Below are 14198 nucleotides of genomic sequence, written 5' to 3'. Positions count from 1 at the left end.
CCTGTGTTTACTCCCTACACGACAGGTGGCGCGATATTAAGTTCTAACTCCGACGCCGGAGCCGGTGATACGCAACATCAACCCCGATCAAGACCGATAAAAGAGTGCACATCAACCACTACATACATACATACATACTCTCAAGTACCCAAAGTCAAGCTTTCCAGCCAACCCCACTACTCTCCATCCAAGCTTCTTGCCAACCAAGTCAAATTAATCTCAACCTCACCATGGCGTCCATTGCCACCCTCCCCCAACTCTCTCCCCCCGCCCTCAGCGGCCGCGACGCCATTGCCGACGCCCTCTACCGCTGCGTCCTAGGCCTAGACACTGGGGACTCAGCCCTCTTCGACTCTGCCTTCACCTCCACCGCCACCCTCAGCATGAATGGCAGAGTATCCGAGGGCCTCCCCGCAATCCACGCCGACTGCTTCGATGTGATCGCCAAGCTGGACACAACCCACTTCGTCACCAACATCCGGATCAATATCGCCGACGGCGGCGCCAAGGCCTCCATGACCGCCTCGGCGCTGGGGCAGCACTACCGCGGCGGGAAGGGACTGCAGCCCGACCAGACTCGGCTGTTGGCGGGGGGGGGCTGTATTGGGTTGATTTGGTTAAGGACGAAGGGGAGGAACTGTGGAAGATCAAGAATTTTAAGATGCAGTCTTCTTGGGCGGAGGGTGATTGGGGGGTTATAACCGGTAACTAGAGATAATAGAAGGAGAGTTTATGGGGGATTATGTGAGTGATATTTGTTAGAGGATAATCTCTAGACTGGATTGGAGATATTGGCAACAACGTAACAATTTCAAGGAGGATAGATCACGGCTACTAGATGACGAATGAGTGATATAGTATCTAACATGACCTGTTTATAGAGTTATTTGAAAGATATATTTTTATTCGTCAATATCACAAAAGCTTCATATAACAAAATATGGTGTTACAGAATGTGTAAATCGTAATCCGCTACCCAAACCACCCGTCACAATCCAATGACACCTATCTCACCAAATAATAAAAAGAGAGGTTAACAATTCTAACTTTCTCAGTTTGATACACTTATCTCTATAAAGTGAAGATACTTGCGGTGTGATGAAAGCAGTATGGCGAATCTTGTCGGAGAAACCAGAACTCAAACATGCCTTTATGGTTCCATGTGACTCCCACGGTCTGCAGCTGTTCATGAAGGATATTCTTGATCCAAATTCTTCGAAGATCCCAAATGTAAAAGCCGTCTTCAAATCAGCTCTTGAAAATGTGGTCTTCTTTCATCAATCTCCTCTTGAATATGCAAGAATGCAAGCCAAGCAGAATGAGAAATGGGGTCATAGAAAGGCCTTGATTGCCTCTGTTATTACCCGATGGGGGACTCAATATAGTATGCTTACTTCTCTCTTTGAGAGCCAGGAAGCAATCTGTGAATGGGCTCTTATTACTCCTACATCTTCTGCTATCAAGGCAAGAGAAGTAGTAAAGACTGCCAAGTCTCATGCATTTTGGTGGGAGTTAAAGGAGTTAATAAAGATTCTTAAGCCTTTGCATATTGCGCAGAAGGAATCTGAAGCCCAGAATTCTTCAATAATGGAGGTGACAGAACGGTGGTTAGCTCTTCATGAAAGTCTACAAACGCTGTCTAGCCAGACATCCTTTAAGGATGATTTTTATTCCTACCTGGAGGGTACTGGTTGGCAGAGTCGAATACTACGTCAACTAGAACCACTCCACTGGGTGGCATATCATCTTGATCCAGCAAGAGTCCCTGGCAAGCTGGATGAAAGTTTACAACGCCATATAGAAGGTGCTCTACGACCACTTCAAAGCGAAGACAGAAGCTCCTCTGCCTGGCATGAATTCCTTGCATTCCGACAAAAAACTGGTGCTTTCTATAATTCTTCTTGTTGGGAAGCCAAGTCTCCACTCTTTTGGCTTGAAGCAGTAAGTCAGTGCCCTAATTTAAACGGACTTGCTAATATGTGTGCTTAAATAGGCAGAATTTGCTCCCATCCTTGCTCCCTTTGCACGTCGGCTTTGCAATACTGTTGCTAACTCTGCAGCAGCAGAGAGGGCATTCTCACAGATGAATTTACAGCATACAAAGGTCCGAAATCAACTTAAAACAGACCGTGTTGAGAAGCTACTCTATATACAGATCAATAAACGACAGATTCGGGCAGAGTTACCAACCACAATCACACAGGAGATGCTTCTTGAGGAGGAAGATGAAGAGATAGAGAGAATTCTGCGACGCAACCAAGTCCAAGAATATTTGTCTGAGGTGCTTGATACACCAAACCCTGCACTAGATACTCTGTCAGAGCCAGTATCAGAGCCAGTATCGGAGCCGGTCTCAGAGTCAGATGCGTCGAATCCAGCGTCGAATCCAACATCCAATCCAGCGCTTATTTCAGCTCTTAGCTCAGCGTTGAATTCAGCTTCAACTACTGCAAGCCCTGCGCTCATATCTGCTCTCAATTTAAGGCTTAATTCAGTCCTCAATTCGCCTTTAAGCCAACAAGATTCAAGCCCTAACCCATTAATATCCATGTTGAGTTCAGTCATTCCTTCCCCTCCTTCAACCACTGGGGTAATTGGGATACAGAATAGAGCTGGCACAGCTGGTAATAGTGGATTAAAGCGCAAGTCTCAAGGGCTGCAGAGCGAGCAACCCGCGCAGCAACGGAGTGGTATGGACAAATTCAGAAAATTATAATATCAATATTGCCTGATATGGATTAGCCCAATTTCAAATTTCAGAGGACATTTCAAATTACATTTCAAATTACATTTCATTTCAACAATATCATTGAAAGTGAAATTTCACTCGGACCTTCCCTAGCATATCCTATTATCCATAACCCAATCCACATGGGTTATAAGTGTGGGTTGGATAGGTGGTGGATCAACCATAATTCACATGGATTGGAAACATCATGTGGATCGACCCATATCCAATCCACGACCAGTCTAAGTAGGCCTATCCAAGTACTGACTAATCTAACAGTATTCACCCCGAGAAGAAGCCGGCCAACTCGAGTTGTCTACATGCCAGTGTCGATACTGCAGCGGCGGTAAATCTCGGCCTTATGGATTACTCTAAGAACAGTGCCCTCGAGTACTGGGGCGGCCATAACAACGTCCATAAGATTGTCCTTTCGCCATACCACGGAGGCAGTCTGTTATCTTACTGTTGCTTCTTCCCCCGTGAGAAGCAGACTACAGTGCGCAGCACTGGGCAAGTGAGTCCACTGTCGAAGAGTTATTCGCCCGCTTCCCAGATCTCGACCCTCAGCTTCTCGAACCTTTCAACACTGGAACAGAGGTCCGTCCGTGGAGGCTGTGGGTTCACCAGCCCTACGACTATTAGCAAAAGGAGGTGGTCTGTATCATGGGTGATGCCGCGCATCCAGTGAGTTTCCCAAGCCGTGAGAAAGCCTCGGGCAACGAAACTTCAAGCGGCATCCGCTCGGGCGCGGGAGAATACCCACGAAATGCATTGGTTGGTTCCTTGCTCGAAAGCAAAATCTACGCTGCTAACACTGTCCAGGATTCTCTGGTAACACCGACGACCCGTTGTATACGGTCAAGGATGAAGCCAACAAGCTAACGATCAGGGAAATGAACGCGTACGTCTGCCATAGAGGACGATTATTTTTCACGTTACTGATGAATGCGAATAGGTATAATATGCACGAAGATTTGCTTCCAAATTCAGTCAGCAATCAACTTCCCGGCTGTGATCCAGAGACGCCATATTTAATTCCTTCGGAAGAGCCCACTAAAAGATGGATGGGTCTAGCTCTCTGATAGAGGCTGGTGAACTTGTGAATCCTGGAGCCAGCACAGATACCTCACAGGATCATGAACAATCCGAGACTAAAAAAGCTCCGTTCGTGTACGTTAGCAATCGGCTGTGGGAATATGGTAGACTACCATCTGTACATAACAACGATCAACATGCCCAATAGTCCTTACATGGTTGCCAAGGACCCCGTTCGCTTCACTCGTCTGCCTTCACCTTCCCCATGATCTCCATAAACTCTTGCAGATCTTCTCCATCCCACTCATACTTGCCTTGGAAAAGAAACCTCGGAACCCCCCTAATCCCTTCGATCTCTCTATACTTCCTTGCCTCCTCGTCAACCACATTACCAACATCCTCCGCCAGCCACTTCTCCACCACCGCAGCCTCGATCCCTGCCGCTACCGCCGCCTCCTTCAGCACCTCCGGCCGAGAGATATCCATCTCGCGTTCATGGTACGCCTCAAGCAGCTTCTCCACAAGCTCTCCATGAACCTCCGAACTAATCGTAGGATCCTTCCGACTCAAATAAACCAGGCGATGAGCATCGCGCGTGTCCGACCCAATCATCCCCCCGTAGTTAATGCAGACCCCTACCGACTGGGCGATCTTATCCAGACGCTTGACCAGCGCGGCACGCTGTTCGGGCGACTTGTCCTTAAGCCGTTCATTGAAGAGAACAGACTTTGGCACGCTGTGCCCGTGCCGGTTGGGGTTGAGATAGAACGGGTACCATTTGATGGTGATGGTGTCGTTGCGGCCGCCCGGGTAGGTTTTGCGGTACAGAGCGATGGCGCGGTCGAGGCTGCGTTTGCCGATGTAGCACCACTGGGTTTGGGTTAGCGGGAACGGATGGGGCTCTGAAGGGGTGCTACTTACGGCGCAAATAAAGTCAAAGACTATGTCGATTTCAATGACGGTCATTGTGTGGTGAGTGCCGGGAGAAGGAAGGTTGTTGCTGAAGACAAAGAATGATGGTAATGGCGGGTTTTATATATGGTGAGTCGGGGACATCCCTGTCGTCATCCCAGCCACTTCATGCAGGCAGACAATTTTATGAAGCATTTTGCCCAATTTCGTCCGATAGGAGATGTTCCGGGGCTTCGGGGATCGGGACGCTAGAAAAATCTGTATTGCTTCGAGTACTGTCTTACTATCTCGGCCACATGAAGTATACGGCCTCCCCAGCTGATCGCAGTCTCCATTGACTGTCTCCTCCGCAATGTGATCTTTGCTTCTCGACGGCGCCCCATATTAAAGTCATTATGCCTGTACCTCATCAAGAGGGCCACCATGATCAATTTGACAGCCAACGGGTGTGAAAGTCATCGAGGGCGATGACTCTATCTGAAAGAAGGGCAAGTAGGCGCTAGGCCTACTTAAAGAGGCAACTCGGGAGCCTGTGGCTCCGACATTATTACGCAGTCTCAACACATGCGTGCTCACAGTTAAGGTGGCTTTATCATAGCATTGCTTATTATTTCATTGTCTTCCTACTCTAGCTGGCATTATTTATATCTAGTTTGAATAAAGCATCATGATACTTGGTGTAGGCTATACTCTCCAACGAGAACTCGAGGTAAGTTATAGTTTCAGCCCGTCTACACCTCTATCAAAAGACACCCTGCTTCTGCCGGACGAGAACCTCAGTCTGCATGTTCGGCATAATCATAAAATCATGGCAATAATCAGGCGGTCTCTCCGTGCCGCTCGCAAATTTCAACTCATAGCTCGTCAAGAGCTCTGAAATGATAATCTTGAGTTCGTGGGCCACAAAGAACCGACCCGGACACGCGTGGAACCCTGCGCCGAAATTCGTCGAGTCGTTCGACACCGTCGCGAAATAAAACTTGCTAGGATCTCCTTCCTCGCGCATCCGGTAGAATCGAAGGCCGTCAAATGGCTTTGGATACGTCTCTTCGTCGTGGGTAAACTCATAGGTCGGGAAGGACAGGAAGGTGTTGGCCGGAAGGTATAGGCCATCCGAGAAAGTGTAGGGACGGACAGTTGAGCGTTGGACGGTCACTAACAGATTGAAACCTTGAGTCATCGAAGTCTAGCAGATTGACAAACGGCCGATGACTTACCACATCCCACTGGATTCAATTGCTGGCTTTCTTTCATGAAGCTGTCCATCTTGCGGAGTTTGGACAAACTCCGCTTTGACCACTCGGGAGACTCGGCCAGCGTTTGTCGGATGTCCTCAATCAGCTCCGGGACGTACTTGGAATGCGCAATCAAATCATAGACTATAGACACGATCGTCGCGCTGGTGCTGTGAATCCCGGCCATATAGAGAAATAGTAGCGCATCGGCGACCTCGGCCGGCGACAGGGGTTTCTCATGGGAATTTTCTATGAACCACTGCATCGAATCTCGATGTCGATGAGAAGATCCTGCCTGGTACGCCGCCAATCTCTGCAAGTAAACGGGCTCGATTAGCCGTGCCGCTCGCTTGCGGAGGTTAATCAGGTCCTTTCGGCCTGGATACGTCCAAGGGGCCAACCACTGCCAACGGGCCGGGTACATCGCCCGATACCCATCGAGGACTTCATAATCCCTTGTGTGTTAGCGATTGTTAGTTGGATCCATTCGGGGTTCTGGCAGAGTTCCTCGCCCACGAGCACTCGGCCGGTGATGCGGGAGATCATCGGTAGAAACACGTCCCACAATTTCAAAGGTGCCCAATCTGGGCAGTGTCAGTGGTTGTGGTTGGAAATGAGCAAGCTTTTGACGTGGAAATTACCTTTGCATTCTGGCATTACTGTTTTAAACGTGTCGATGCACTCCTCTCTCATCGGCGCAACCAGTTCCCCTGTACACGCAATGTAGTTGAGCATACTAGAGTCGAATGTGCGAGGAGCAGGCCCACTTACCCAAATTCTTATTGAGATCAATTCGGGTGACCTGCGTTGCGATAGAAGATGGAATCACAGAGCCACTGTATTTCAGGAGGAACGACTGAAAATATCCCATTAACCGGCTTTCTCTTCGATATCCGCTGCGAATCCCTACCTGGATTGAATAAAGCGGAAAGCTGAGCAGGGACTCCGAGGCGTTCTTCACATCGTCTAGGTAGCGCTTTGCCATGATTACTTGGGGATGTCCCTCGTCGACCGGGTTTCTCATCCTGAATGCCTTGCCATCCTTGCCATACTAGGAATGGCGAAGTTCAGCGTTAGTCGCAGGGCAGAATTTGGCATGAAACTCATAATGCGAACCTTCAGGTATCCTTAATATAGAATATCCTTCGTGCTCGTGATATATCTTTCCTGCGTGTCATTTTCGTCGAATTTGACTAGGGGGATATGGGCGAGCCTGCGGCCTTCTTGTTCCGTAATAAGAGCACGGACGACAATGCCTATCACTGTAAGGACGCTAATATAAGTAATCCAAGCCATCTCTGTATTTGGTTCTCGCTAGGAGGCTTGCAATCAAGAACTGAAATGTGGTGCTGTTACGTTATTGCCTGCAGGCGTTTTAGTGGATATATATTCGGGGTATTCGGCGTGCCCATCAACTGGGCCGACTCCGACCTCGGCCCGGCTGTACGAACCCCGATGTATTTTCGGTTTACGTGCCAGTAGAATTGAGGCGAATCCATATACGTTCGATTGATTGTATAAACATCTTCTGCCGTCTTAACTACTGCCACCGGTCACATTATCAATAGTCAACGACAAGCTGTGTTACTGGCCCCGGGCCACTCAAAGCGTCCCTATAAACACAACCAGCTTCTGTGCCGACACTGCCCGAGCTTTCAGCAGCTGCAGTCCGTCTAAAATGCCCTGCCAGCCCCCTGGAATAACTTTCACCGGATGGGGTCTCAATCTACGTGCATCGAACAGCTTCTGAACGTCCCGGTAGTACTGTATACCGAACCTTCTCTTTTCGGGATTCGCCTCACTGTCATACCCATTATCCAAGGGAATCCGGCTCCCGATGATGGATGACCTCATGATAAAGGTCGGGTCGATTGTGGGCCGAGTGTGGTTCATGGGCTGCCATACTTCCAGCGCAATATATCGTCCACCGCCGCGTCCAATGGCTTGATAGCAGAGACGCTGGGTCTTGGCCTCTGTCATGGGATCCAGCACAAACTCCAGGTTGTTTCCGGTGTGTTCCTTAATTTCCTGAGCGCAGGTCGCAGAGTGGTAATCATAAACTGCTTCGGCGCCATATGACTTGACGAGGCCGAAGTTCTTCGGCGAGCAGGTCGTTATGGGAATGTGTCCGTAACTAGATCGTGGTCGCGGTTAGCTCTTTAAGAATCAACGATGATGTCCTCTGTGAACGACAGAGAGTAAGAGAGTAAGACAAACATCCGCAGGAGCTGGATCGCCAACGTCCCAACTGAAGTGCTTCCAGCGTAAACCAGAACCTGCTCCGGCTCCTCTGCCGGCTCATCTGGCGACCCGGAAAGACCCATGCCCCCCTCCCAGAACAACGACAGACCCAGCATTGCAAGACCGCTTGCCCCAAATGCGCCTGCTGTCTCCCAAGACATATAGTCCGGCTTTTTGAACAGCAACTCCGGGTCCGCTCGGATGTACTGAGCAAACGATCCCGCTTCCGGATCAATCGAATTGGCGCCATGACAAGCGCCAAACACAGCGTCTCCGACTTTCCATCGCGGCCTACTTGCAAGGTCGGCAACCTTGGGCCCAATGACGACGATGACGCCAGCGTAGTCGGTACCGTTCACGACGCCTTTGCACGGAAACTGCCCCGGCATTTTCCAGTCGCATGGGTTCAGCGCTACGGCAATAACACGGACAAGCGTCCGGTCGGGGTGGGACATGCGGTAGTGGAACGCCCTCGGTGATCTCGAGAACACCATCGTCGCCTTGGAGGATGGCGGTCTGGGTTTTTGGGATGGAGGCAGGGATGTGTGTTTCCAGTATGGGAGACATTGTAGGGCATGTGTCTCTGTGCTGGGGAACATACACAATAAAAATGAAGGGTGAAACGGCCTGATTCTCACGGAAGCTGATATGCTTGGTGTACATAGGATTGGTCGTCTGTTCGGATTGATCATCAACGCCGACTATCAGTCGATTTCGGGGATTCGGTCTCGGCACTGCGGGCAGGGAATGACCGGTTCATATAGGACAGCTGGTGAACTATGATCAAGAACGTCTTGCCAAATAAGCGTCCTCTTTCTTTTGAATTCCCAACCACATTCACATTGACACATTCAGGCCATGAAGAACCTCTTCTATCCCGCAATCCTCAGCGTCTCCCACTTGGCAGCATGTTGGGACTACGACTTCCCCGGCCATTGGGAAGCCTACTGGCCGCATGAAGCCCAAGTCGGTCTTGGCGGCATGGAAGACTGCACGACAAGCCTACGAAGTCGCCAAATCGAACGTGCCGATCTGGCTGTTCACCAGCCCCATGGACGATTTTGAAGCCCCCAAGATACTGCCATTGAATGCCAGCTCCGGCGAACAGTGGGAGTTCGATGGTGTCTCCGCCGATGGAATGAATGCCTTTATTTTCGGATTCTATCGGGACCCTGATCTGTCTCTGATGGGGTCGGGGAACCTGCGTATCTCGGCCGAGCTGGCATATGCGAATGGCACTCGCTTCGGACGGGTCGACTATGCCTCTGAATCCATATTGACGTCTTGCGCGGACGGCACCCGTGGGTTCTGGAAGGGAAAGGGCTTCAGCTATACGTTTGAGATTTCGAAGGACATGAGCCGCGTGAGATTGGGGATAGACACCCCGGACCTCAAAGGCAATATCATGATCACATCCAAGACGCTGCCCCGCTACGCCTACGCGCAGACCCGGCCGTCGGAGACCGTAGTCACGGACATTGCACGGCATTTCCACTGGGTAATTGGTTCACGTGTCTAAAGGCGATGAACGCGGTGCGCATGACGGCAGGCCCATACTCCCTCTCCTATACGAAGTTCACATCGCGCATCGACAATGGAGCGGAGTATACCTCGGTCCTCCTGATGAAGGATGGCGAGAAGCTATTTTCCAGCACGCGGGTTCTGGAAGGCCGGGAGAAGGCACTAGGGCCCGAGTACACATCCACCCTCCATTCAGTCAACAATCTTGCGATTCTCTACCATATCATGGCAAACTGAACGAGGCAGAGCAGATGTTTCAGCGAGCTCTGGAAGGCTATAAGAAGGCACTAGTAGCGGATCACACATCCACCTTGGATACAGTCAAGAATCTTGGGGTTCTCTATAGAGATCAGGGCAAACTCAAGGAGGCAAAGCAGGTTTACCAGCGAGCTCTAGCAGGCAATAAAAAGACACTCAAAAGCATGAAACGCGTTAAACCCCGCAGAGAGGAAGTAGTGTCCAAGCTTCTCCTAGGAATATATACTTTGTTCTTGCTATATTCTCATTTCCCTGTGCTTGAGGCAGAGGGCTTCTGTAGTGACTATACAGAAAGTATCCTACCAATCCATCTCTTATATTCTCTAATCACTGTTCAGTAGGAGGGCTTGGGAGGCGTGGTAAATTTAATGATCTCATCTTGCCGGCAAGATTCTTCGAGAAACTTCCAGAAAATTGCACGCTACACTTCTAGAGTGGTGGAATATGACGTTGTCAAGTTTCCCATGGGTTGTCTCGACCATGGTGCCCCGCTCCCGGCAAGAAAGAGAGTCAGAACGAAAGCGATTCCAGCTCCGCCGTGAGCGAGATCTTTTCGGACAAATGATCTGATAGTGATTTCAACTGCGAACTGGAACTCGGCAGTGAAGACTGAATTCTTCCATGGTGGGGGCCAGCTGCCTCCTGAACACTGCTTGGCCGACGCAGAGGGCCTGGATGTCTGTCAGCCTCGGTGGAAGCGGTATAGCAACGGCACGCAGTAAAACTAGATGAGAACTGCGTGTACTGGAATAGGTATGTAAACCAATTGACCCTCGGGCTATGTCGGAAGCTTACTGGCTCCCTGGCAGGTATTGTAAGCATATCGGCGTTGACATGTGCAAAGCTGGCAATCGATCTTGGACTCCGATGAGATGGTCCGTTTCCTGGCAGCTTCTGCTCGAGGCGACCAGGATATTGTAAGCTGCTCTTGGAGAAAGGATCGGATGCTGATAGTGGGTATTGATTAAGCAACACTCCATCTTTACTTGGAATAACTAGTGTCCTCACGGTATTCTATGACCGGCAATCTAAGGGAAGCGATGGCTCCTAATTAACCCCGTTGACCCTATTATCCCTATTGTCCCTACCTTCCCTATTGTCCCTATTGTCTCTATTGGCCCTCGACCCACGAGACGTGATTCTCATTTTCCTCTTTCTTTCTTCCCTTCAACGATTGCTTTTTGTAAGTAGCCTATTATATAGGTTTTGACGGGCTCAGCACCTGACATTCAGTCAAGCGTTTAGATGGAGCTTGAGTAAGGATGTGCTCTGCAAAGAGCTATTTAGTGGAATTACCCCGAAACGGATGGATACAGTAGTATAAACTTGAATTTTCACGTTTTCTGAGAGCTAATAAAGTGCAACCTTTGAGAACAACAGCATTAACCTTGCGAGGCATAACTATTAGTAAAAGGATTTGTAACGCTTTGTAAATAGTAAATATATATTTATATGCTTTAAAACCTTTTGGTTGTTGGTACTCTCTAACTATTCTGAGGTTTTTAATGTGAAATAATCTATGCCCTACCAAACAATACGTTCCACAAACCGAGGCAGAACCGTTCCACAACCGTTCCGCTGTGTAATACACTGTACCTATTTTAAAACCATCGTTAATCGTTATTTAACAATACCAACTAATTATTATTTATCTGTTCTGTTCTGAAACAGAAAGTAGACTGTCTGTAAATAACTTTTGTATACGATGGTTTAATACCCTTCTTGACAGCTATGTAAGTCCCTGTTTCCCGGCACGCAACCGCACTATAGAAGGCGAAGCTGCCTATACAAGATGTAAAGAACTCTTAACTTGTGACATGCAGATACAATGATGGCTTTAATTGCAACTCCTGCAATGCACCGCTCGACCACGAGATGCATTGACGGAGGGCATGCCTGAACAAACTCCGCCTACGAACATAAGAATTTTTTTAGTTTTTTTTTTTTTTTCTCTCTACTATGGATATAATATCGTTGGTAAGGTACGCAATCATTGAACTCAACGTAATACCACTTGGATAATTTTCCATTCAAACTGTCATAATGAGCGTATAACCTTGTTGTATTCGTCTCAACAAGTTGAAGCAAGGGGGTGGCGGAACATTCCAGAGAAATGGTCAACGATTGTTGCCATCATTCTATCTCGGTAGTCAAGCGTGTCCGTCTTCCTGCTCGTATGCTTCATGTATTTTAACTGCTAATTATAGATTACTATGTAACGTCTCCTCCACCTCATTGCAAGGTGAGAAAATTAGTCGACACCCTCTAGGGGCCAACGTCGCAGGCTACATCGTCAGCACACAGTACAATATATCTCTGTGAAATAGACTTACCAACGTAGGAGAAAAATTATAAGTCGGATCCTGTCGACACGACACCCGTCGCAGGATCTCCACCAATGCAATACGCATCTGCAAGATGGCGAACCCAATCCCCAGACACCGACGCGAGTAGGCACTGAACGGGATAAAGTACCCACGGGCCTGATACAACCGGAAATGATCATTGATGCTAGCGAGACTAATCCCCCAGCGTGCCGGTTGGAAACTACGCGCTGTGGGCCCCCAAATCGCCGGGTTAGTGTGCACCCCGTACGAGTTCCAACCCACCCAGGTGCCTTCAGGAATCCACACGTCCTTAGTCAGAGGGAAAGGCTCCCGAGCTACGCGGTTGACTAGCTGGCTCAGCGGGGGGTAGAGACGGAGCGTCTCGTAGATCACAGCGGTTAGGAGAGGTAGACGCTCGATCTCCTCGACGGTGTACACGGCCGGTAGAGTCGCCATCTCCTGACGCAGCTCCTCCTGGACGTGGGGGTGACGGCCCAGCTCCCAGAGGGCAGATGTCAGTGCCAGATTGACGTTCTCGTGCCCTGCCACCGTCATCATCTTCAGGTTCGACCGGTAGTGGTACTCGCACAGTAGGCCCTGCTCACGCGCACGTTTCAGTCGGTGGATGAGCTTGTTGTTTCCCGGGGACAGCGACGTGTAAGCAGGACTGGGTGACACCTGGTCGACCTGCTCGATCAGATGCTCCTCGAACTGCTGCACGGCTGCAAACCCGCGCCGCGTATGCGGGAGCAGCCACCGGAAACGCTCCAACACGGGGAACTCGCCTACCAGCGGTAGCGGAATGGACCGCTTGACGGCCGTGACGAGTCGGTCGATAGTAGTACCCGGCGTCTCTAGACAGCCCAGCTCCGTATGGAGGAAGTAGTCGCCATAGACAGACAGTGCCCATCGTTGCAGCAGCGGTTCGATGACGACGCCGCTGGGCTCATCGGACGCCGTGGATGCCGAGGAGAAGGAGGAGAGAGTGACGGACTGCTGCGTCTGTAGCAACAGGGATGCTAGACGGGCGGACCGGTCGCACAGGGAGCGAATATCGCGTGGTTTCTGGATGCCCGGACGCATGATGGCGGCGAAACGATGCCAGGTGGCTCCGTGCGAATCGATGATATTCTCGCCAAACAGCCGGGCCAGCACTCCCCAGGGGACCTTACGCACGAAACCCGCCTTGGACACTGTCTTCTCATGGCGGAAGACGTGCGCCAGGTACTCGGGCTTGGTGACGAGCACCACCCAACGGCCAGCGTTCCACATCCACACGGCGCCATGTTCATCCAGTCGCGGCCGCAATCGGGTCTCGTAGAACTCGGTGCGGCCCACACCACGGCACATGTCGTAGAGAGTAATCCAGAAAGGTACGGTGGGAATGGCGCTGTGATGCCATCGTGAGGTCAGCCCCAGGTAGACCAATGCCAGGCCGACTAACAGCGTGAGGAGGTTGAGAATCATATCGATATTGCGAAAGCGACAGGCACAGAGAAGACAATCAATGGATACTACTACTCTGCCGCTCCGACGAGTATCCCTCGAATAACCCTCGCTAGGCGCTACTGACTGACGGCGTGCATGGTATTTTAACGGCGGATATGGATGCATCGGTCAGAGGCCGAGGACTGTGGCCACACCCAGCAAGGAGGGCTCGTCAGCTTACATTCTTCTCACCGCCAGCGAGATCTGTCGACGTGCCATGAGCGGTGTAAGGGGAAAGCAGTACTAGACGTGGTCGATCAGGCCAAGCGACGCAGGCCGTGATGATTATCCTACCTATCGGAAGGCCAGCTCGTCATACAGGAGTTCACCCACATGCCTGGCATGCCGGCATTCTTCTTCCCCTGAACGTTCTTGTTTAACGTTTAGCTAAACGTACTGCCCAACCCCAATGTACAGGCCATCAGCCGACTCTTATTTACCAGAGAATCTGAC

The 14198-nt window shown here is 50.2% G+C and overlaps 5 protein-coding genes across 5 annotated transcripts; 1 reads left to right on the top strand and 4 right to left on the bottom strand.

Moving 5' to 3' along the window:
- Positions 1–4003: 4003 nt before the first annotated feature.
- Positions 4004–4729, bottom strand: ATNIH1004_000865 (DsbA family oxidoreductase; the record flags this gene model as incomplete). The annotated part of the gene is made up of 2 exons (XM_033565569.1): positions 4004–4633; positions 4685–4729. The coding sequence occupies 2 exons, from the start codon at positions 4727–4729 to the stop codon at positions 4004–4006; spliced, it is 675 nt and encodes a 224-aa protein (XP_033431326.1).
- Positions 4730–5417: 688 nt separating this feature from the next.
- ATNIH1004_000864 (cytochrome P450) lies at positions 5418–6934 on the bottom strand (the record flags this gene model as incomplete). The annotated part of the gene is made up of 5 exons (XM_033565568.1): positions 5418–5830; positions 5893–6288; positions 6345–6494; positions 6552–6620; positions 6682–6934. 5 exons carry the CDS (start codon positions 6932–6934, stop codon positions 5418–5420), a joined length of 1281 nt encoding a protein of 426 aa, XP_033431325.1.
- A 578-nt stretch (positions 6935–7512) lies between these two features.
- Positions 7513–8645, bottom strand: ATNIH1004_000863 (zinc-binding alcohol dehydrogenase family protein; the record flags this gene model as incomplete). The annotated part of the gene is made up of 2 exons (XM_033565567.1): positions 7513–8044; positions 8128–8645. The coding sequence occupies 2 exons, from the start codon at positions 8643–8645 to the stop codon at positions 7513–7515; spliced, it is 1050 nt and encodes a 349-aa protein (XP_033431324.1).
- Positions 8646–9106: 461 nt separating this feature from the next.
- ATNIH1004_000862 (uncharacterized protein) lies at positions 9107–9909 on the top strand (the record flags this gene model as incomplete). The annotated part of the gene is made up of 2 exons (XM_033565566.1): positions 9107–9649; positions 9673–9909. 2 exons carry the CDS (start codon positions 9107–9109, stop codon positions 9907–9909), a joined length of 780 nt encoding a protein of 259 aa, XP_033431323.1.
- Positions 9910–12162: 2253 nt separating this feature from the next.
- xanG (cytochrome P450 monooxygenase xanG) lies at positions 12163–13724 on the bottom strand (the record flags this gene model as incomplete). Its single annotated transcript, XM_033565565.1, has 2 exons — positions 12163–12195; positions 12264–13724. The coding sequence occupies 2 exons, from the start codon at positions 13722–13724 to the stop codon at positions 12163–12165; spliced, it is 1494 nt and encodes a 497-aa protein (XP_033431322.1).
- Between the last annotated feature and the right edge of the window lie 474 nt (positions 13725–14198).

Source organism: Aspergillus tanneri (genome assembly GCF_003426965.1).
Source record: "Aspergillus tanneri strain NIH1004 chromosome Unknown AapTan_2_pilon_pilon_pilon, whole genome shotgun sequence".
In the NCBI taxonomy this organism is placed as follows: domain Eukaryota; kingdom Fungi; phylum Ascomycota; class Eurotiomycetes; order Eurotiales; family Aspergillaceae; genus Aspergillus; species Aspergillus tanneri.
This window is presented reverse-complemented; position numbering and strand designations above follow the sequence as displayed.